Source organism: Lycorma delicatula, chromosome 3 (assembly GCF_047948215.1).
Source record: "Lycorma delicatula isolate Av1 chromosome 3, ASM4794821v1, whole genome shotgun sequence".
Classification (NCBI taxonomy): domain Eukaryota; kingdom Metazoa; phylum Arthropoda; class Insecta; order Hemiptera; family Fulgoridae; genus Lycorma; species Lycorma delicatula.
Genome location: NC_134457.1, coordinates 82330201 through 82356217, shown reverse-complemented (window position 1 = coordinate 82356217; position 26017 = coordinate 82330201). Strand labels below are relative to the sequence as shown.

Sequence of the window (26017 nt, the reverse complement as noted above, 5' to 3'; positions counted from 1 at the left end):
GCACCAATTTTATTTTTCGGTGTAGGACCTTTATATTCTCGTAATAGATAAAAATCGTCTTTTACTTGGTGACCGGTTTTCATGCTATTAATGAACTATTTTTAGCCTTATGTTGTTACAATCAATCGTGCGATGTGTTAGTTATGTGAAAATGTGTTAGCTGAAGGAAAAATATGCAATATTTATTATTATTATTAAGTAGAAATTTCTATAAATAGATCTAAAAACAACTTAGCGTACAAAATAAGAGCGATTAAAAATTTTGCTTTACAGATGCCATTGATTTACTCAATAATTAACTTCTTTTTTTTCTATAAAAAATTATTATATTTTTACTAATAACTGTTAATTTATATGATTAAGCTGAATTTTCGATTTCAATATCTTACAGAGTTTTTAACTAACAAGTACGTTTCTGAACAAGAATCATACATAAACAAAATCATAAAATGCTGAAAAAAAGATTTACAAAATATAAATCTAAAAGTAGATTACATTACTCAGCAGATTAATAATAAACAGATACAGAGGAATTTGTAAAGTTAAATAAAAATAAGTATTTTATTAAAAGAACTTAAATAAAGGAGTATTAAACAAATATTATAAATAAAAAGGTAATAAATAAGAGAAAAAACTGGTAACTAACTCTTTTTGATATTTTTATGTGATTCGTTATCACTAAAAAGGTATTTTTACTTAAAAAATGTATTAATTAAAATGATGAAATATGGTTTAAACTACTTTAACTTTCTTTTCTTTTTTTTCTGTTAAGTCTCCGGAACCACCGTCAGGATTACTTCAGTGGATGATATGTATGAGTGTAAATTAAGTGTAGTGTTGAACAGTCTCAGGTCGACCATTTCTGAGATATGTGGTTAATTGAAATCCAACCACTAAAGAACACCGGTATCCACGATCTAGTATTCAAATCCGTATAAACGTAACTGCCTTTACTATGATTTGAACCTTAGAACTCTCGACTTCGAAATCAGCTGATTTGCGAACACGCGTTCACCACTAGACCAACCTGGTGCGTTGCCACTGTTCATTTGTCAATTGTCCACTTTGACTTTCTACTCGTACTGACCATCACGTTCTTTACTTAGAGTAACAATAAGATAAAATACTTTACTTCTAAAAAACAGTTGTCATGATGAACGTGTGAATTTTATTTCTCTTGCCTCAGTCGGAATGAAAAAGTTAAATGTTTATACAATAACAAAAAAAGAAGTTTTTTTCTAATAAACGAGTAAAATCTGAAATATTAAGCGTGTTTAATTAATTAATTTCTTAAATATATCATTTATAAATAACATAAATAAATATTTATATGTATAAATAATAAATAATATAAATATATAATTAATAATATATTAATTTTTTAAATGCTATTAGTTATTAGCCCTCTAATAAATTAGGTTCTTTTATCTAATTCCTGTTTATTACAGACTTTTTAAAAATTTTATTCTCTTAAGTTTATTTTATGAACCGTCTTACTACTGTTTGCTCGTAGTTCATTTTCGAATTTTCTGTATTGAAGACGTAAATATTCCATTACATTCTAGTTTCAGTCTGTCTTTTCGTTTGCTCTGAGAATATTAAATTGCGATGCCCGTAAGTTAACAAATCAGTTTATATGTTACAGAGGCCAATTTCCTAGACTTCCCATAGTAAGACTTAAGTAATACTTTTTTATGATATACGGAGTGTCACATGAAGAGTATACGCTTTTGATTTAGTGCCACTCGCCCATTATCCACCGATTGCATTGAAACTTTACAGCCCTTCTAATGAAGGTTCTAAAGATTTTCAGTGAAAATTTCAACCTTCTAGGACCTATAGAAACAAAATGGCGGCTTTCAAATTAAAACATCAATATCAGAAAACCACATTTTTATTCATTACAAAATAGCTAGTAAAAATGATTAAAAGCAGATGATATATTGTTGAACAGCTGTTCAGATGAAAAAAACAAGTTAAAAATTAGTTTCAACCATGAATAATTACCTAACTGTTTTTAATTATTCTAGTTCTAATTATCGTCTGGTTTTAATAATTTTTACCAGCTATTTTGTAATGAATAGAAAATGTGGTTTATCTGAAACATGTTTTTATTTGAAAGCTGCGATTTTGTTTCTATAAATCTTAGAAAGTTGAAATTTTCACAAAAGATTTTTAGAACCTTCAGTAAAGGGTCTGTAAAGTTTCAATAGAATCGGCGGGGGAGTCAATAGTATTCTTGTAAAACGAGTCAGTCTTTAATATGAAGTCCATTTCTCTGCTTATGCTCTATAAATAACCGCAAAGAAAACTGTTTTTTAGGATTAATAGAATTTTTAGTGATTATGTTTGTTAGTATGGATACTTTATCGTTACTTATCGAAAGTGATTTTATTATCTTAACGAAATAATTTGAAAAATGCTAACGTATTCCAGTATTGTCAATTTTTGTAAGTTTTATGCTTTTAATCTTATTTTCAATGTTAAGTGAAATAAAAAAATAGATAAAACCGTCTTCTAATCTTTGTTAAATCATAGGAAATATTAGATTTCATTTTTAATTACTCTTGAAAAGACTGATAAATGCGCAGTGCGAGCTGATTACCCATTTCTGTTTCATTTATTTGTTTACTGTTTTTAAAATTCCTTTACTGTACGTTAATATTTTGAAATGGCATCTAAGAGAAGTTTTAAAATTGCATTTTTTAACAAGTTCGAGTTACTGCAACGATTACGTCAATCAGATACTAGATAAAAATGATGAGTTGTATAAGTTTTTGTACTTGAAATTATGATCAAAGATTTAAATTAAATTTGCGCTAAATTAAAAGATTAGATTTGTGCTAAATTAAGAGAAAAGTGGAATTGAAAACTGCAGCAAATTAAATTTGCTGCATGTGTTTCTCTCTACATTTTTCAATCCTTAGACCATCGTCAGGAGAATAAAATAGTATTATAGAATAAATTTAAAAAAATTAAAATGAATAAGCAGTCATGTTTACTAGTTATCTGTATGCTATAACTATTATCAGTATACTATAGAATAATTTTAATTTTAATTTTTGACTTTATTTTATAATATAATTTTATTCTCCTGACGATGGTCTAAGGACTGAAAGATCTAGAAAACACATTTAATTTTTTGGTAAGGTTGATTTTCACTTTTTTAGCAATTTTTAGTTTTTTGTACGAAGTAAAGGAAGTATTGTAATCGCGAAATATTTCGGTTTTCAGATTTCAATGGAAACATCCATTTCGGCCATCCCTGAATCCATTTTGACTAGATTCGGCGTGACGTCTGTACGTACGTATGAGTATGTACGTACGTACGTATGTATCTCGCATAACTCGACGATTAGTCGTAGGATGTTGAAATTTTAATTTAGGATTTTTGTAACATTTAGTTGTGCACTTCCCTTTTTGATTGAAATTGACTGAACCAAAATTGTCCAAAAAAGCCCAAAATTCAAATTGTTTTGGATTTTGAACTTTTTCTTAATTGCAGTAATAAGCCCTCATTGAGAGCTTTTCAACGATGTGTAATAATTAGTAATTATTTTCATTGGTTCCAGAGTTGTAGCCAAATAAAATTTTTATTTATGAAATTTTGGATCTTACGAGGGGAAGGCACATCGGTTCGAATCGGACTTCATTTCCTTTTTTTAATTTAAATATATTGATTTATTAATAATTAGTAACTCCTGATTGTAAAATAAAAATGTTTACAATAAATACTAATTCAATAATAACAATAATAAGAAAAAAAATATATCAGAAGTTATTAATGAAATAAATTTTTATTTAAAAAGAAAAATGTTAAAATGTGATTTTAATAGTCGTACCAGGAAGTCATGTGGTATCCACATCAGATTTTTAAATATATATGTATACATACAAACATTAATTTACAATTATCGTTTTATTAAAAATATCCTAAATTATACATATATATATATTTTTTTTTTGCTTCATTAGGATGTTTATAATAACCAGTAATCTGATTAAAAAGTAGAGTGCACAACCATGAACTTTATTAGAATTTATTGCATTTCCTGCGCTTGAAACTTTTTATAGTTTCATTTGATATGAATTACGATTAATTGTTCGAACCAACCAAATGTCTTCTCGATATCGGAAACGTGGTAGAATAATCTAAGAACTTTCAAAGGTACTACTACACCCATCACTGAATTGTGCATGGAAATGAAATCTGCGGCTAAACGTGAGTAGTTCTCGTTGTGATCACATCTTGCACTTGCACATTTCTTTCTTTTTTTTCTAATCGAGGCCAGTTAACTTAGTTTTAACAGAGTGTAGGCTATCTGAACGGTTCACCTGTTGATCGAGTCGTGCGTGACTCAACCGTGTAATCTTTATCCAACATTGCTGCGGATTCTCTTGACTTTTTTACTGTGCTTATAGCACTGCTCTTGTTTGAACTTTATTGATCGTTTCCGGTGTTTTACTACTGGGAATTGCTTAAAGCTTGTTCTTGTCGTGTAATTGTCTTTGTGTTACTCAAAGCATCGAAGCAGTTTTAATTAAATAATGTTTTTCCTTTGTGTACACATTTCGAGGTTTTTTTTGGTCGTATAAGAGATCGATGAGATGTTTCAATTAAAATTACAATTACTTGTTGGTAATTTTTATTGTCTTCATTGTTTCTGTATTAAAATCTTCTTAGGAAGTTTTTAGTTAAACTTCTTTTTTAAATACTGAATTGATAGTCTTCTTGTAGGGCAAAAAGCAAGGTTTGATTAATATCTACGGGTAGTGTAGGTATTACTCTAGGTAGTTGTACTAGAGACCGGTTAACGTAAATGTTTTGTTCCAAATTTATTGTAACATTCTCATCTGTATAACATTTCGAACCGATTTACACATTTTAAATAAATCACCACCATTTTCGTTTTGTGTAGAAAACGGTGATACTTGGATATCATTATCACCAGTCTTTCAGAGTAAATGCGTATTTTTTTTTTATAAAGGTATTCTGTTTAAATATGATATGATTTTATGTATCTGATATATAATAATCTGATATTCTAGCTGTTGGGAAATCGCTTACGTTACCGATGTCTCCAGCCATTTCTGTCCCAAGCCTTTTCTTTCGTCCCCTAGTAATTTCATAGCTTCACCTTATCTACTGACTTCATCCTTCTTCTTCCACGCTTCCTTTTCTCCTTCCACTGACCCTTTCAATGCAGTTGTCAAGATTTAACTTCCTCTAACAACATGTCCTAACCGGTTTCTTTTTGTTTTGTGTACTTCCTGTATAAGTGTTTTTTCTTCTTTAATCCTATTTATTACTTCCTCATTTTTCACTTTATCGGTCCATCTTATTTTCCTCCGTTATTTAAATTTCAATGCCTTATCAGTCCTTTCCCATTTCACCGTCGTCCATGCTTCATTTGCATTCAACAGGACACTGCATACATAACATCTAACCTCTTCCTAACCTCTTCCTTAAACTCTAAGTTCAAACTTTAATTATATTGTAATCTATTCTTACTGAAGGCTTCCTTTGCCATCGTTATCCTTCTTTTTTCCGTTGTACTATTCCAATCTTCATTCACCATAGTTTCCAAATATCTGTATTTTTTTTTCTATTCGGTTGTCCTCACCACTAAATCCTCTTTGTTGTTTAGTTCCATTACTTTAGTTTTTCCTATATTTATTTTTATTCTATACTCTTTCATTTCTTCCTCTAAGGCTGTTAACAATCTTTTGTAAGGATTTCTATCAGCTAAAATTACCATATCTTAATACAACTTATCTTCTGTCTTCCTGTACTTATTCCTTCTTCTCTTTCTTTTAATATATTCCTTATCACATTTTTGGTGTAAATGTTATAAACAATTTCATTCTTTTCCTCTATCTAAATCTCTCTCCAATTATCCTTAGTAGTCCGTTGGCATCTCTAGTTCCTTTCACCTTCCTGAAGCCAAACTCTCCTGAATTTACTTCCATTATTGCGACCAATCTACGATTTAGGACTCTTAACAGTATTTTACCGGCTTGGGCTATTAAACTTATTGTTCTGTGATTGTTTATTTCTGGTACCAGTTTTCTTCGAAATTTACTTCATTACTGTTTTCACAAAGTCTTCAGACCATTCTCCCGTATTGTATGTCCTCTTATACAATTCAACTATCTCTTTCACTTTTTCCCCTTTTAAGCATGACATATAGGATGTAATGGAAAATTTATTCTGTGAAACTCATGAAAAAGTCGCGTGGAAATTAATATATACAATTTTTTTCCTATTTTCTTACTAGTGAAATATATAGAATGTAAATTTAAATGTAATTATTTAATTAATCTATTAAAAAATTATCAAATTTTTTTATTTTAATTTTAACATATAACCTTTTTTTACAGTCTGACCCAGGAACTGCATTTTTAAGGGCAGCTAGAGCTGGTCAGCTAGATAAAGTACTAGAACTGCTGCAGTCAGGAGTGGGAATTAATACAGCGAATGCGGTAAGTTGTATTTTATTTAGTTCAGTATTAAAAACTTGAATATTTTTTATTTTTTACTTCCTTGTACGAAGTAAAGGTCTGGCGTATCTGTAGGTACGTATGTATGTACGTACGTAGTATATATCTCGCATAACTCAAAAACGATTAGCCATAGAATGTTGAGATTTTGGATTTAGGACTGTTGTAATATCTAGATGTGGACTTCCCTTTTTAATTAAAATCGACTGAACCAAAATACAAAGTGTTTTGGATTTTTGCCTTTTTCTTAACTGCAGTAATCAGCCCTCATTGAGAACTTTTCAACGATGTATCATAAGTGGTACTTATTTTCATTGTTCCAGAGTTATGGCCAAATAAAAATTTAATTAATGAAATATTAGGATCGTACAAGGGGAAGGCAAATAATCCGACGTTTTTAACTTTTTTTTTGTAATTTAAATATGTTGATTTATTAATTAATTATTAACCTCTGATTGTAAAAAGTGTGTTTGTAATTAAATAGGCATTCCTGAAAGTCATGTGGTGTCCACATCAGGCTTTTATTTTTATACAGAATATTTAAGAATTTGTACGATTAAGAAGTTTATTAAAGATTCAGAGTAATTATATTAAAGCACCTTCAATTAAAAAGTAATTAAGTTTGTTTGGACAACAAAGTTTACTCGAATTTCTGTTCGTAATTTTTTATTTCTTATCAAGTTAACGTAAAAGTTTCAGTATTTTTTTTGTTAATGTCAACTTTTAATTCTTAAAAATGCAGTATTACGGAAGACTACATACCAGTTATATTAATTTTGGTGTTAGTGCGATGATATAGCATTTATTGTAAAGTACTATTGTATTTTCCCTTTTTTAAAGTTGTTTTACAGCTTACATCTAATGTTTTTGTTTATTTGGCCAAATTTTTATCGGCCAATACGCGTTTATTTTTTGCTAAACTTTACTTTGTCTTTATAGTCACATTTTGGTATATTTCTACAGCATTTCATATATATACGAGTATTTCAAGAGAGAATTAAAGCGTCAATATTGTGGTCTTATCAAATTATTACAATAAATATTATATATGTATTTTTTATTCCTTTTTTATTGAAATGTTTCCGTAAGTATGATTGTAACACAAGATTGGTCGTCTAGACATCTGTTATAGTATTCACACATTTCTAATGAACTAACGGATGAAAGAAAGTTATAATTCATATATTTCATAAAATTAAATGCAGTACAGTCGAATGATTTTTTAACACCAAAAATAAGTTTTTAATTAGGTCTATTAACTGAATAAGTTTAATTTTCCTGTATATCCTACAGATTTAATCTTATATATTTTCGATTGCGTTGAGGGTATCACTAAAGATAATTTACTTTTTCTCTTCTCGTGTTTTTTAACGGTTTTTTACTTTCATCAATAGTTGAACTGGCTGATATTCGGTTGATAGACGACTCTTCAACCGGCTTAGATCCGTTATAGATTTTATTTCTTTTCAATTATTATGCTCATTTCTTATATGAGTTATAAGTACTCGTATTTGCCTTTTATACTAAGACGAATCTCTAAAAACACGGTGCTATCACGGTTGGCTTTTGAATGCAGTATAGTAATATTTAATAGCGAATACATTTTTAACAAATGGGGAGTCATTTTAATAAAAAGAATTATCATTATTTTCATTAATAAAAAGAAAGTAATTATATTGCTGAATTCAGTCGGGTTGCTATGTTTTTGTTTGTGAAAAAATCCGGCAAAGAGTTTCATAAAACCAACCATCCGCTTGACCAAATGTAACCGGAGTTGAATGGAATCAGTGACTCATATTCAGAAGTTTTTGTACAAAATTTCATAAAAAAAAGCGGTTCTGCCAGTTTGGAGATACCAAGTAAAACGATAACTGTTAAAAAAACCAAAAAAAAAACTTATCCCCTACCTCTGAATGAAATTGTCCAAAGTGATGTATTAATGAAATCAAATCATCTATTTATGTGACTGAGTTTTAAAACGACAAAAAATAGTGGCCTTTCTGCCAAAAAAGTCCGCCATTCTTGTATGGAGGTCTGAATAAGGCTAAAACTATCAGAAAATATCTTAGCTACCGCGGATCATTAAATAATTTACCGTTCCTTTAAGGAAAAATTTGAAATACGGACCCATAAGTCCATATTTCCCTGCTCCATTGACCAGTTGTGATCAAAATGATTACTTTTTTACGGGAACGTCTATTAGCAGATATATTTCTTATCGTATTATTATCACACAATTATATAATTTTAAAAGTTGTTTTTTTGTTATTCAATCGCCACAAAACTACTGCACCGACTACCATCAATCTGTTTTTACTTTTTTTGTTTTTTATAGAGAAACATATAGGTTACAAAAAAACCACGATATACGTTAATTTTTCGAAAATTAAGAAATAATGGAAATTTGAAAAAGTTTTATCAGTTTGTAAAACGTGTGTTCGATGAATCTTTTTCCGTTTTTTTTTTTAAAAAGTGAGATATAGGATAAAAAAACCCGCAAGCTGAACTTCAAGCAGTATCCAGAGCTACTAAGACTGAAGATCAAACGCTCCAAGCTTCGAAGCGCTCGTCGAGTATGCGTGCGAAGCTGCTGGAAACTGTAATAATTGTAAAGTGTATAAAGCTATACGTATAACTACACGGCCCGGAAAAGGAAAATTAACAGAAAACCAACATTTCTAGTTTTGGTATCAGTTATTAAGTCTGTTTCAACGTATTAATGAGCGGTAATGCTAATCTGGGGTAGGATTTTGCATACCAACACGAATTGTGGAGCTACAGAAAATAACGCCTGTCGTTTGATTAATATGAAATAAAATTTTATTGATTATTCTGAGACAATGATGTTGGATATTTATATAAAAAAATGAATCATATAAATAAACCTATAAACTGAATGATTTTTGTTCGTTTTGTTTTAAATTATGACTTATTAAAATTTTGTACCATTTTTGAGAAATTCGGGTTTCAATTCTCACGAATCAGTGATCTTAATTATATTGAAAAAGTTGAGTATATGTAAATAAACCTGTAACATAGCCTGATTTTATGTTTCGTTGTTTGGCCATTAAAAAAACCTGAGTAATGTTTTTAATGTTTTATAATAACTTCAAAATTTATTCTACACTTCTTTTTAGCCTTTTTTTGATTTGGTAGCCGTAGTTAGAGATTAACATTTTATTTTTCTGAAGCCGGCGAGTGTGAGTAGTCTGTTTAGGATAGCATATAAAAGTATCGTTGATTTTTTTTTTTGTTATCTCGACCTCTCATCGATCAGAATAAATATGTTTAATTATTTTATTACCGAATGTTTTTTTTATGAAAAAAAGAGAATTTTTATATATATACAAAAAGAATTTCCTCATGGTTTTACTACTTTATGTCACGCGGTATTCAATTTGAAAAGATTACCAAGAAGAGTCGTGGGAATGAATTTTCAATTTATCATATGGCTAAATTGTTTAATAACGATAAATTGGTCGGTCGATTAGATAAATGACAAGTACCCTTATGCAAGTTCTTTGGAATTTCGAGTATCTCCTCTCTCTTTTAATAAGAAATATTATTTACGATTAAGTTTTTGTTAGAACTTCTATCTAATTCTATTATTAATTAATTCAAAACATTACATGTATGCATGCAACTTAAAAAGTTATTGTATGTAATCATTAAATTCTTGTAAATTACTTATTTTTAGCCGATTATTTAATCTGATACATTACGTTTTAATTTTTAAATTAAATCCCGTGTCTAATTTGGGCGTCATTATAGCATGCTGCTCGGGTTTATTATTATTATTATTATTTTTTTTTTTTTTACCATGACGATTTAAACTAAACGGCAGTGGTTTGTTTATCGTTTTTTGATTCTTCCTTTTTTTTATCAAGTATCATGATACCGTGTATTTATCCTGTCAAGTAAATTGTAACTCTTTCAGGGCATAATAAACTGACGAAAACTGATATAATTATATATTACTGGTTGTATAGGACTTAATTTAATAATAAGCATCGTATTAAACGACCTAATTTTGTGTATTAAAGTGTAACAAACGCCGCGTTTAACATCGTCATCATCATCATTATATTGTGTAGCATTTTCTAACAATTTTAAATTTGATGCACGTACATTCTGATCACGTACTTGTCTTTACTATTTTCTTTACGTTAGCAGGCGTGACTGTACTAGGTTAATCATATTATTTATTACTTATAGACAGAATAATCCGCGTGCTGTGAAACCTCTTTAAATGATAAGATCATTTAAGGCTCTGTTAATCTTTATAAACGGTTTACTATGAGTGATTTACCCCTAAAACAGCTATAATAATCTATTTTGACCAGATAATTATTTTTATCGTGTTTTTTTAGCCATTTTCTCAAGTTAATATACTTATATTCAAAATCCTTAGGATATCTGTTGCAACTACATTTAGCCGGGACTATTTCATTACTACATTTCTTATCATTTATGTTATAAATAAAACTGCGCAAGGAGTTTTTTTTATCATATTTTGGATTTTTCAGGGTCGGTTAAAACCGAACGTAAAAATGATGTCCGGTAACAGAACAGACTGTAGTTGCAATAAGTATAGATCCACTAACCTTTCACAGGTTAGTAACTGTTGTGCCAAGTCGATGCCTTTTATCTGGCCATTTCAGGTCAATTCGGAGCCATCTTCCATTTAGGGGGATAAATTCGGGAGGTTATACGAACGGGTGCGAAAAATAGCCAGAATTTCTGAAACTACAGCGACGTTAGAGCCCCCTCCAGTGAGTAGAGATAATGTCAAAGTAATCTCTCTGCCAGTTGATTTAGGTTTGAATTGATGAGAGTTGCGATGAGAAGAAATTCTTTGAATCTAGATGATAACTGACGCCGAATTCGTCAAGTGTTAGTTTGAATGCGAGTGACTTCTCTCAAAAAGTAGGTAGGTATATGTTGCATTCATGATGCATCGGGCGGCGCGAGATACGATAGATTCTCGTCGGGCTAAGTTCATGTTAATTCCGTTATTCGTCTGTCATTCTGTCCTCCGAGCCTGGAAACACGAAAGAATACTCATCTTTAGGCTAGGCAGCAGAAATTTTTTAAATTTTCTAATACTGACTTATTATAGTAGGATGACTTAGGAAACCCGGAGTTAGTTGCAAATGAAAGACATCCAACAGATTAATAATCAGACCACCTCGAACCTATCCGTATAAAGAAGCATAAAGTGTGGTCGCAGTAACTTTACGGATTCTGAAATCCTTAGCACAGATCCAGTGGGCTTCTAGTAGCCAAACCCCACTAACCCTGGGAAAGAAAAATTCAAATGAAAGAGGTAATTAATGAAAAAAGAGGATTTTCCCGGGAGAACCGCTTAAAAATGACTAAACCGAAACAATAACAAAAACAGTTTCAAAACCTCTCCAGATAATGGATGGCTGACCCACCGAGTTGGTCTGTTGGTGAACTCGTCATCGCAAATCAGCTGATTTTGAAGTCGAGAGTTCTGAAGTTCAAATCCTAGTAAAGATTCGGATTTGAATACTAGATCCGTGGATAAGGGTGTTCTTTGGTGGTTGAGTTTAAATTTACCACACATCTCAGGAATGGTCGAACTAAGACAAGACTACATTTCATTTACATTCATGCATATCATCGTCAGAAGTAACCTTACGGTGGTGGTTCCGGAGGCTAAACAGAAATGAAAGAAAGAAGATAATGGGTAGCCCATTTATAATTCCTGGAGGAAATCAATGTATTTTACCCAGGATTATAATTATAAGTTAATACTTTATATTATATAAGATATTATAGATATTTTTCTAGATCTATAATATGTTGCTTCTAACATACTGGAACATATGATGGAAGGAACTTATAGATCAGTGATTTTGCGTTGATCCTTTCCAGAATTCTTGGGGTAAATTAGGTTATTTTACTTAGGATGGGAATAACATATTACAAATAAATGATTTTGTGTTGAGCAGCTAAAACACAGCATCTGTCTTTCTATAATAAATTGATTTCCGTCTCCATTTATGTAGAACCAGTCGAGAAGAGCTTGGGCCAGAATTGGCCTTCTCCCATCGTCAGAATTGTAAGACGTGGAGAAGTATCCGATTGAACTATAAAAAACGTTCGTTCAGATCCTTGTTAGAATCTAGGTCACAGTAAGTCAGCAGAAACATTACAATTATGTTTGCTTCCGTGACTAGTGTCACGGATAAACGGGACAGATGATGCCACGTTCATTCGTAAAGTTGTGAATTCTAATTAGGGTTACGCTTGGCATTTTTATGTTCTTATCTCATTCTCATCATAATCGGTCGGATATTTCTGACGGTTACTAAAACAATGAATAAATAAATAGATTAGGGCAAAAATATAACGCACGCTTGTTATTGAATGGTGTGTTGGTATGAGTGGATGATCAAGAGCGTAAAAAATCAAAGCCTCGCCGGTTGTATGTGTGGGTAAGTCATTTTTATTGTTAACATTAGTATATTATATTTTATGTGTATATTTAATTTGAAAGAGCCTCATTTTAGGAATTAAATATTAAATTTGTCCTTTTTAAAATATATGGATTTTGAAAGCGCAACTGAACTTAAATAATTTTATCTCGTTAATGTTATAAAAAAAAAAAAAAAATGTATTTAAGTGCAATAGAATAGGACTGAAAAATTTTACTAAAATAAATAATTATGTTATGCTAATCGTTAAGGGTTATTTTAAGGGTTGATTGTTTGTTTTTGAGGATTGTTTATATCTAAATTTATATTAATTTGAGTTATTTAATCGTAAAATTTAACATCAAAAAAATTTATTATTATATTAATTATTATATTTATTTATTATTAGTAATTAATTATAAAAAACTCTTTATAACTTTTTTATTATTAGCTTATCTTATGTGATTTAAATTATTCTTAGTCTATTGAGATTTTATGGTTAAACGCTCATTAAAAAAGCCAATTAGGAGGTGAAGTCTATATAGTTCAAAGGGCTCAGCTAACACTTAAGTAGAATACTTTGCGGAGGATATACCACTTCTGTACTAATTAGAGGATGCGAGTACCAAATGATCTAAATAGACTATTTCCCTAAGCATTTAATTAATCCTTTTTTTTTTACAGAATATTTAAAATAGATAAAAGTTCATTAAATAATATAAATATTTCGTAATAAATTTCTTTAATCTGCATTTGATATTTAAAATTCTTTTAAATGCAGTAATTTTACATTTTTAAATATGAATATTTATTTCTTATCCAGTGAAATTTTATGCTATATTTGATCGATTATATTACTTCCTTACAACAGGCAGGCGGTTAATCCATTTTTTATCAGTTGACATCAGTGTTATCAAAACGTTTGTCCAGATCGAGTTCTGAGAATCATTATCAATTTTGTGTGGAATTAATTTTTATTATTTGCGACTATTATTTTTTTTTGAGCTATTTCTTATTTTATTTATTATTTTCAACCTATTTGTTATATTCGATAATTTTTTTATGTAATTTAAGTTTTACCTCCCATCATAATACTAAAAAAGTAAATAAATAAATTTTAATTTGATTTTAAAGAACAGTTTTATTATGAAAGGTTTAGTCACTTCGTTCCGTGAAATGCATGATTGGCGTGGTTTTTGGTAATTAATAGCTTTTATTTTAAATATTTATTTAAACTGCCATCACCCCTAAAAAAAAATTGTATCTTATTTAAAAATTTAATTAAATTAATTAATTCGCTTCGATATTAGTTATGGACATAAAATGATTTGGGCAGCTGTGTTGATTATTTTGTTTAGTCTTTTATTTCGATCCCTTTTCATTAAATCTGGAAACTGTACAATGATCATTGTTTTTTTTTTTGCCCTTAACACTAAAAATCCATTTCTCAGGAAGTACCATTTCTTCAAGATTTTTGCATTTGTAAGACGAACCGTTTTCCGCTAATTTTTTCGACATCGTCGTAGGATATACGTAACAAACAAACCACGAATAAATATTTGCAGTACACTATTACTGATTTCATGCAAACATTTAACTATTACAAAATTCAGCGATTTAGGAATGTAAGAAACGTGTAAATGTTAAGAAATCGATTTCTTATCGTTTTAGGCTATTACCTACGTAATACCCTTTTATTTATCCTTACACGATTAACTGAATTTCAACCTACCATTATACAATTTCACATCGTCCTTTCTCTTACATTTACAATCGTTGAGGTAGGTACGGAGGTATGCAACGGCTCCTTCCCGTACTGTCGGCAAATCCTAAAATTTTATGTTACTAATTATACCGGGTGTCGAAAAAGAATTCCAGGGTTTAAGAACGATTATAATTTTTATTTTTCAGTACTCTGTGCTGTTTTATGCGTATTTTTGAAGCAACAACAATTAAAATTTAGTTTATACATTCTCCGTCAGATAACAATCTAACACAGACTGTTGCACTGTTACGAGGCCGGGATTCAGCGCAAGAAAATCACATTGCGTGTACCATTTGCAGAAACAAAATCAGTGACTGTTGTACAAATAAATTATATGGGAGTTTGTCGTAGAAATTCTTCGTGCGACTAAAGCATACGTAAGTGGTGTGAACAATTGTTGGAAACATTTTGAAAGGACACCCGCCGGTTAGGCCTAAAACAAATGCCGAAAACACAGAAAGAATTCAATTATCTTTCCGACGAAGTTCAAAATGTTCAGTTCGTAGTGTTAGTCGTCGACTAAAATATTCCTATAACCACGGTGTTCCGAAACGATTGAAACTTCGTGCTTATAAACCGCGGCTAATCTATGAAATTTAACTTAACGATAAACCACAAAGAGTTTCGTTTATAACGACCGTGTTAGGTTTCATTATTGCCGATGAAAACTACCTGCAGCGCATTTTGTTTTGTGATGAAATATTTCATGTTCATAAGATCGTGAATCACCATAATTGCCGATATGAGGCTTAGAAAATCCACACGAATTGTGAAATTCGTCCACAACTGTCCTTAAGTGAATGTCCGGTATGGTATCATGCATAATCGAATATTTGGATCATTATTTTTTTATGAGGAAACTGTTTTTGGGTTTAGTGTACTCGGTCACGTTAGAAAACTTAGTAATTCCACAGATTGAAAGTTCCGACTGCTCTCGACGCCAGGTTCTCAGAAAGCTGGGTAGGCAGAGAAGCTTTTACATCATTTGGCACCACGAAGTCCCTATTTGACGTCGATAAATTTCTTCATTTGGAGCTACGTAAAAGTCATTGTATACCAAGAAAAAATCCAACTATTCGACAATTTGCGCCAAAGAATAACAGCAGCCTTGAAAGGGATTCCGGCAGACGTGCTCGCCAGAGCAGGGTTTTAAACGGTGCTCATTTAGAAATGTAGTATAATTTTAAATACGATAAAGCAAATTTAATATAAAAACCGCGGAGCTGTTTTTCGGGGACCCGGTATTTTTTAAAACGTTACGAAACTTCACAGTGAATGATAACGAAAAACGCAATTTATTGTTATATTAACGAACGGAGCATCGTTGTGTGATATTTAATTGCATTTCAGTTATTATCTTTTAAATGAAAACGAACGAATGTGAAACAAAACAGACTTTTACATCCAGTACTTGGAGGGGGTTGATGAAATAGACAAGTACCATTGTTTTGTATGATTGATGAAAAAGTTAATTATTTAATATCGTTGTTTGAAATCTGAAGTAAAGTACGTAGTTTATTTTCACCATTCATTTCCTCAGAAGTTTTCATTACGTTGTATGACGTAACTTGTTGCATTTAATTAATTTTACGTTGCCTAGGAGAAAGTTTATTGTTTACTACATGGACAATAAGTTATATTAAATTCAATGAATATCTTATTCTCTTTAGTTATCGTTGTTAATTTTTGTAATTTTTATGAATGCACGCTAAGAAATACCAGGAAAAGTCCTTTAGTACTTTTTTTTATGCGGTTCAATAACATCAACTTACTTGTAGCATACAGTATATGTACGATTAAAACCCGAGTTCGATTCTAGGTAAAGTATGATATTTATCACATCCTGCAAAATGTGCATTCTATATTCTCACGTATAAGCTTATCTGTTGATTAACCATATAAAATAAAATAAAAAAAAAAAAAAAACATGGTGCGATTGACTTATTCTGTAGAAATACGTGTAATGTGTCTGGAAAATGACTTTTCTAATCGGTTATTAAAATGTTATATATGTATATATAAGTTAATTTTAATAACGCTTTTAATTATCTGAAATATTTTTATTGTTAAATAATATTTCGTTATAGGACTACAACTATTTATGGATGGTAATCAATCACTTCGAAGATTGGATTGAATGATGGCTACTACTAATAATGGTAATACAAAGCCTAGACAGCACTGAAGAAATAATTTTGACCAAAATTTACGGACTATATAACTTGTTTATTCTATCTCCCTTCCAAAGAAGTATACTTAATAACTAATAATAGATGTATTAACTGTATGCATGTATAATGCATTTTACCATCCTACATTTTTACTGGAACACGTATATTTTAAGTTAAGAGAATTATAGCTAGTGTCTATGTTTATGATAACTTTTTTCACCTATAATATATAGTTCTAAAAAGCTATAATTCAGCTTTAGAACATATTCACTTATCTTGATATTTATAATAAGGTAGTAGTAATTAAGTTCACCTAAATCCAAAAACAGTAAAATCTTGTTTAAACAAATTCGGTATCTATGAATTTTTTTTTGTTAATCTATGAATTTGTTTGGCCTCTACTGCGAATTATGTCTTAAGGAATTAAATAACTACAATTATTGAATTTGGTGTAATAGATTATATATTACCGAATTTATTCTATTACATAAAAAAGATTAGATGAAGGATGGAGAATTATTTGAGTGCTATTTGTTGAAAGGATATGAACATTTTGCTTATTAACAAATAATAAATTTTACGTATCAACAGGTAATAGAAAATATGAACATTTAAAAAAAAAAAAACTCCCATCCATAAAGAAATATTATTTATTATTTTTATAAAAGACATAGTCATGGTGATCAGAGTTTTCAACTCGCATTATAGAATTGGGGAATAATATGCGAACTGAATGTATTAATCATTTATTATTATTATTATTACTGTTGATTAAACTTATCGACTTTTCGTGATGTCCCACGAAGAAACAGAGTAATTTTCAGCATCTCTTCTGCTGGTGAAAATAATGAAAAACGTTCACATAAGCATAGGTCTGGAAACGCTTTGTTTTCGAGTTTAGCGAAAGTTTCGCTTGTATTTCAGCTCCGCTAATAAAAAGAAGCTCAACTGTAATTTTTGGGACACATATTAAGGAGTAAAGTTGGTCATTTCTTGTGTAATTTGAGCTGGAAAGTAGGACAAAAAGGTCCCAGAACTGTAACTCTAGTATTAAAATATCCGATGTAAAACAAAATTCGATGTCGAAAAATAATTTTTTTTTTTAGGTTTTTTGTACAATAGCTTTGTTAAATGATTAATAAATACGGAAGATTTAGTAACAAAACTTGTAGAGAATTTATTTCTAAGAAAATTAATGTAAGTACAGCCGATAAAAAGTGAATAAAAACTTTTAAAAATCAGTTTTTTATTGAAGCAAAACAGACGGAAAATATACAGAAAATCGTATTACTCTTTTTTTTTATTTAATAAAAATTACTCTTAGTATAGCAAAACAAAAAAATTAAATACATGAAATGATAAATGGTAACAGAATAACAAACCATTTCATTGTTGACTAGCGGTTAGTATTGGCAACCTACACAATAGGATCTTTTTAAATATTTTTAAATTAACATACATTTCAATTTAGACTTTTAGGTAATTATTTCGTTTTACGTGTGTAAATTATTGAGTACACAGAGCAAAATATTGTTTTACAATTTTTGTATTTCTTTTAACATTATTTTCAGTAATTATTGTTTTTTGTTTTAAAAAGAATACTCATTAGGTACAAAAAGAATAATACGATTTTTTCTCTATTTTTCGTCTGTTTTGCTACAATAAAAACCCGTATTTTAAAAGTCTTTACATACTTTTTATTGACTGTATTTACATTAATTTTCTCAGAATTAAATTCTCTACAAATTTTGTCATAAATCTTCCGCATTTATTAGTCATTTAACAAAGCTATTTTACTACAGACCTAAAAAAAACTTGTATTTCAACACCGAATTTTGTGTTTTACGTCAAATATCTTAAAAACTATTGGAGTTACGATTCCGGGATCTATGTTATCCTATTTCCCAGCTCAAAGTACATAAGAAACCACCTACTTTTCCTTAATTTGGGTCTCAAAAATTACAGTAGGGCTTCTTTTTATTATAAAAGCTGAAATCCGGGTGAAATTTTTCGCTAGCCGTAACTGGAAAATAAAGCTTTTCTAGACCTAAGTATATAAACTTTTTTCATTATTTTCACTAGTAGAACATGTCCTGAAACTTTCTTCTTTGTTCGTGGGACACCTGTATATATCGTTATTACGGTAGACGAACTGTGCAGTAATATCACGTAAGAAAGTATGTTTTATTTTAGTGAAGTAGAGAAAGAAGATAACTGTGCGAGGGGTTGAATATTTTTATGTCTTTTTAATGACTTAATAAATCAATCTATATATTTGCTTTTAAGAAGAAAATTCAATTTTAAATAATCTAAAAATGTAATTTAATCGTAGGGATAAAATAATTTTCAACTTTCAATTTTTATGTGTGAGAGAGAGAGAGAGAGAGAGAGAGAGAGAGAGAGAGAGAGAGAACATTTTAATATAAGTTATGTAAGTGCCAAAAAAGGTTCAGTAACATCATTGTCCAATTATTTTACTAATCGATAAATCTATAATTAATAATAATGAAATGAAAGAGTATAAGTTTCCTTGACCTTTGTACGAATTTAGTGTCATGCGGTTACGCCAACTATGGACCACGCAAATATCATTTCTTCTAAATTCTTTTTCTTTTCTCCCAGTACTATTTTATTCTTTCCGCATGTTTGGTCTTTCTCTCTTCCGACCATTTTACTTTGGTGTTATTCTTTTCTTTCCTCACTGTTTCAAACTCAACTTCGTATATTTTTTTGCCTGAATATCTTTCTCTCTTTCATTTCCTGTTCTTGGATCCCTAGTTTCTGTAATTCTTAATTCATTTGTTGTAGATGCCTTCACTGCTCTTTTGATCCTAGAGTTTAATGAATATTTGTTTATTTTGTCTCTGTTCGTCTATATTATTATTATTTTTTTAAAGGATTAGAGTGAGATTTAATATAAAATCCATGCAAATAGTTTTTGTGATGCTTCTTTGTGTTACTATGTACTAATAGAAAAATAAATTTGTGTGTTAGAATTGACTTAGAAACTTATTATTCTCTTTCTATTTATCCATCAATATAAATTATGATTGTTGCCGTGTAGATTAGGCCTGTTTTATCTTTAAATATTTTTGTGTAATATATCTTAAAGTTCTTAGACAATTACTAGAAATTTATAAGGAAAAAATTAAATTTATAAATTTAAAATTTCTTATAAATTTATAAGGAATGTATCAATTATAAAATTTATTTATAAAATGAAAGAATGATTAACATTTTATTGAATTTGTTTGAGAATTCTGCTATCTTTACGTTGTTATTTTACTGTGTAAGACCGATATCTGGCAAATGTCGATATTCTCCGGTGAATGTCGACACATACCAAATACGTCGGTGAAAGACCGAAACATTTGCATATATTATTATTATCATTAGACATTCGGACCTTCGCTGGTATAAGTCGACAAACAAAGATAAGATCTGGTCGTGGTCGAAACGATAACTAGAAATTTAAAAAAAATCACCCACTACCAATCTCTAAAGTAAAAAATTACGAGAAGCCCTTCTAAAAAAAGAAGTTTAAATTTAAGCCAAACATAACCTGCGCTTGTGTAACTTCGTCTTCTAATTAACGTTAAATATATAAACTATATATGTTATTCTCCACACTGAAGGCTTTTAATCAAATTTACCGTAACTAAATTCACCGTAAATTCATTTATAACAAATTTTAATCAAATTTATTGCTTTTTATAAATTGAAAGAACCAATCAAGATGTACTGAATATGTTAATTGCATGGATGAACGATAACGATACTAATAAATGGTCAGATGGTACAAACTAAATTACATAAATCAAACAAAAATCACTAACTCATTCTTCATTCTCATTCTTCATTCCACTGTAGGAGAGGAATCGCAACGGACGTTTTTATACCTTCTTTCTGGTTTAATAGAAATTTCATATCCGGTTTCTCGAGCACATTCTCCCGGATGTTACGTAATTTCGTGGGAGGACTCAGCAGCCAGAACCTGTTCCACTGAGCCCGCAATTTTAAACGGACTGATCTCATGAAGTCTCTCTCATATGTAGATTGTACTCGGATGCCATTTATTGCAGCTCTCTTGGCAGCCTCATCGGCCCGTTCGTTCCCGAGGATGCCACAATGGCCAGGAACCCATACCAGAACCACAATCTTATTTATCCTTGAAAGAATATCATGAATAATCTGGATGATGGATTCAGAACGTCTGCAGCTCAAGCTCTCAATTACACTCCTTGAGTCGGTAATTACTAGGAAGCTGCCATCGCTACGGGTTTCGATAATTTTCAAGGCGGAGTAAATTGCATAGGCCTCGCAAAAGATCACAGAAGAAGAGACATTAAGTTTATATAATATCTCGGTGTCAGTGAGTTTTACATTTACTTTCATTTACATAACAGCATTTACTATTAAAACAAGCTCTAGTATATTTTCCCTTAAATTTTATTATTTCACGTACATTATTAAGTTTTTGTACGCTACCTAGTACTATCAAGTACTGCTAACTAGCGACGCGATTCGTAAAGTCATATTAAAAAAAAAAAAATAAAATGACATATTCGAGTCCCGCGGTTCATCAAATGAAAAAAAAAAACATTGTTTAACAAAATTTGAGGTATTTTTTGAAAGTATTCTTTATTACAAATCTAATTGAACTGAAATACAATGTTTTCACGCTTATTTTTTCTCCATTTTCATTTCACTTTTAGGTTAGGTCCTGTTTAAAACTGTAAACGTAGTTCGTTTATTTCGCCGTCTGCAGACTCTTACCGACGAAGTATAGTCTTAGGTGACCGTATACCAGCCCGATGCAGAATGTAAATTTTCAATTCATCGACCATGGTGTAATCCGTTTATAAAAATTATTAATTTAAAAAATTAAAACATTAGATGGAGAAGGATTTAAAAATAATATTTCTAAGAATTAAATTATTTTTAAGACTAGTCCTCGCTGTTATTCCTAGCGATAAACAATTTTTCGATTATAGTATGTCAGTATAATTATATAATATATTTCTAGCGTTATGATCATTTTACGAGGATGATATTTCAAACAGCTATTTTCAATGTTTATTTTTTTAATATTTCATTAAGCGAGATTGAATGTTTTGATCTTTACAGACTTCTGATTACGATTGTTGAAGGGCCAGTAGAGTGACTGTGAAGTGTTGGTATGGGAGGAGAGAAGTCCGGTAGTAATCCTCATCCCTTTAATTCCCTTTCGGAATGGAACGCATGCTTTTACAGGAATCGTATAGTGGGGGAATTGTATAGATGACGTAAGCCGAACTCTTGAAAGTAGGTCATCCCCTTTTGTGGGCTGTTCTGTATGGAATCCTGAACTCGACTACTACTTAAAGGGAACATTAAAACGACCTACTGAAAACCGTGTTGTTACTCCACCGTAAACAAATAAATTTTAAATAACCAGACCGATGATTACTAACGTACTGGCATTGAAAAAAATACGAATCGGTTTCAAGTACATTGACCTTATTTGCTTTGCTTTAAGCTTTTGGTTACTGTCGTTTCAAATTTTATTTTATTATACGTTACGATATCAAGTACTTCACGTAAAATACATCGTTTCACTTTTATTTATTCAAGCTTTATTCCTTTTAATTTTTTTTAATTTATACTACACAGTAACTGTAAACATCATTCATTGCATTTTTATATTAAAAAAAAAAATTATTCTAAAAAAAAAAATGTGAAAATTTTAATTTAAAATATGCTTTTTGTATGTATAAAATCATTGTTTCATTAATCTAAGGTACTATTTAGTTCTGTTTTTTCTTATTATAGTTTTAAAATTTTTTAAACTTTTTTAAAAATTATTTAATTAAAAAAAAAAAATAAATAAACACAAAAAATCGTTCTGACATCACTTTTATTTTGATTCTTTTCTAAAAATATTAAATATTTATGTATTTGAGCTGGAGATTAATATATTATGCATTAATTAAATATTTTGTTTACTTCCTTGTACGAAGTAAAGGAAGTATTATTGTAATTGCGACAAATTTCGGTTTTCATATTTCAACGGAAATATCCATTTTGACCACCATCTCTGAATCCATTTTGACTAGTTTTGGCGTGACATCTGTATATACGTATGTATCTCGCATAACTGAAAAACGATTAGTCGTAATATTTTGAAATTTTGGATTTAGGAGTGTTGTAACATCTAGTTATGCACCTCCCCTTTTGATTGCAATCGACAACCAAAAATGACCAAAAAAGCCAAAATCCAAAATAATTTGGATTTTAAAAGTTTTCTTAACTGCAGTAATAAGCACTCATTGAGCGCTTTTCAACGATGTATCATAAGTGGTACCTATTTTTATTGGTTCCAGAGTTACAGCCAAATAAAATTTTAATTAATGAAATATTTGAATCTTACAAGGGAAGAAGACACATCAGTTTAAATCAGACTTCATCACCTTTTTTTCTTTTTTTAATTTATTTTTAATTTAAATATATTTATTTAACAATTACTAACCTGTGATTATAAAAAAAGTTTACAATAAATAATAAAAAAAAGTATGAAAAAAATCAGAAGTTATTAGTGAAATAAAATTTTATGTACTTCTAAATATGTGTATATGTAATTTAATAGGCATTATTACATATGTGTATATGTAATACATTTTGTGAAACATGATTATTTAATATTAATTGAAAATTATAATTTAGAATCATATTATTTTTGGATTTTCTACTTCATTAACTTTTGTTTAATTTTATTTACTTATTCTAGAATTTCTGTTTAATTTTAACTGCGTTAAAGTTAACTACAGAGTGACTGAAAAATAGACCCTCAGAAGAGCAACATATACACTGAGGCATATATGCATGATCATTAATAAATGGCAAAAAAATGTTGTCTTTTAATTCATTACTCCTCTGATATTGTCTGATAATATTCTCCCTAGTTAGAGTTGTTCATCATTTTGTTTTTTTGTTGCCAGTCATTTAATCACTCTTGAAATAATTCTGATCTTAATTTTTGTACACGTTCTCTTGTTTTCAAATTTTCTCTCTCTTTATATTCATCATCCTCTTTTAATCTTTTTATTCTTTCCTTGGTCTAAACATTTTCTTCCTCTTTATATTTATTATTTTCTCTTAATGTTAAAGGAACTTGTATTCTATCCTAATATTTCCTGTAAGATTGTTGAATTAATAATTATATAAATATTTGATGTTAATAAAAACTAATATTTCAGCAATTGTGTAACTGTCCACTTTATTAAAGAATTGGAGGAATTTATCTCATTTTCAAATGAGATACGTTTATATGAAGTACAGCAAAAAATATGTACATCTGTCTAATTTAATAGGTGTTCAAGGAAGTTATGTGGTGTTCACATCAGATTTTTTTTCTCTATTAATGGCAAGTCCATATCAGACGAACGAAACGTAAATATTTATTTATTTAATTACATTGTATCATTTAGATTCAAAATTTTAGAATTAAATTGAGATTTAATTATATATGCTCACCATGGAATATTATGAATTTTTCAATGATTTAAAGCATGTTCTTCAACATGCTGATAGTCAGGGTATTACTGGTATTTTTTAGTGGTCATATTCACTGATTATCTGTTTATTACTCTGATTAGAACATTTTAGTTACATATTACTCATTCAGCTTATTTTCCACCAAATATTTTTCATAATCAAAAGCAGTGGTGTTCGTAAAGGTTATTTTTGATGGGGGAGAATGAGTATAAGAGATTGTATCCAAATTCTACTTATTCTCAATTCTCATTATTTATCTATACTAATATTCCCAATGAATTGTATGCCTGTTGAATGAAGGGCGGTGGTGTAAGATGTATCTTTATCTTGTATTATATATATATATATATATATATATATATATATATATATATATATATATATATATATATACACATCAATTATAAATAAATGTAATTTCACATTATTTATTACATATAGTAATTTTCTTATAATAAACGTTTTAAATACCCTTCATTTATAGCTGTACAGGCATCAATGTGTTTTCATGTTAGCAGCCATGTTTTCAATAGTTGCAGTGGTGATAAGGTATATTTAGACTTCAGTTTCAGTTGATCAGTTGAGTGAGGGCTATTTCTGAACACTTTTTTCTTAAAGAACCTGATAAAAATCCATAAAATATTAATTTGGCCACCTAGATGGCCATAGACCATAGGAAATGACTTTCTTCTCAAATAACAATGATAAACATAATTTTTGTTTCCTAATATGGGATACATGATTTTAATCTGTTTTTTTATGTTGAAAACGAATAAGAACTCAGAATCTTTCTATCACCCACCATTTTTGAAAAATTTTTAAATTTTAATTAAAGGTTTTTTCATTTTTCAATGTATAGTTAGCAAGCTCCTATATTGTATTTTTAGCTCATTTGTTATTGTTTAACTTTGTTAACATTTTGAAGGCTATAAATAAACAATACTAGACAAATAATTAAATCATACCATAGTCACATATTATTACATCATATCTAATACTGAAGAGTGAGCCTTCGTGGACAAGATTAATCATGTTTGTACAGGTCAAAACATGTAGCTGAAAACACAGCTGTGTTGTTTGTATTAAGCACTGAATTTAGGAATGAATAAATTTTGTTCAATCTTATTGCTGTCTTAAGTTTGTTAACTGTAGAGTGCCATAATGCCTTGAAATTGTGTAATGATGTGGATACCTTTTGTTATGTATGTGGTGTGTTTGCCATAAAATCAAATAGAAAAACCATTACACCTTTATTTAAAAAAAGCATATCATTTGTACTTTTAATGTAAAATTGGTGATCAGGATAAGACATGTACATATAGTATGCACTAATTGTTCTGTATATTTAAGAGGATGGCTGAAAGGTACACGGAAAGCTTTGTCATTTGGTGTACCTATGGTTTAGCGTGAACCAAAGGATCATGCCAACTGTTACTTTGGTTTAACAAGTGTGTCTGGAATTTTTAAAAAATTTAAAGATACTGTAAAATATCTTTTATTGCAATCTGCAATCAGGCCTGTATCTCATAGTGAAATTATTCCAGTTCACTGAGCCATCTGTGAATATATGTTTTGAAAGCAGCGATGAAGAATCAGGCTGTACT

General features: G+C 29.6%; 1 protein-coding gene across 6 annotated transcripts in view; it reads left to right on the top strand.

Annotated features, from left to right (window-relative positions):
• Positions 1-26017, top strand: part of LOC142321739 (uncharacterized) — a 448717-nt gene that overhangs the window by 261805 nt on the left and 160895 nt on the right. For all 6 annotated transcript variants that reach the window (XM_075360075.1, XM_075360074.1, XM_075360072.1 and 3 more), the window contains exon 2: positions 6382-6483. In XM_075360075.1, the coding sequence (XP_075216190.1) occupies positions 6382-6483 (102 nt within the window). The remainder of the gene's footprint in view (positions 1-6381; positions 6484-26017) is intronic.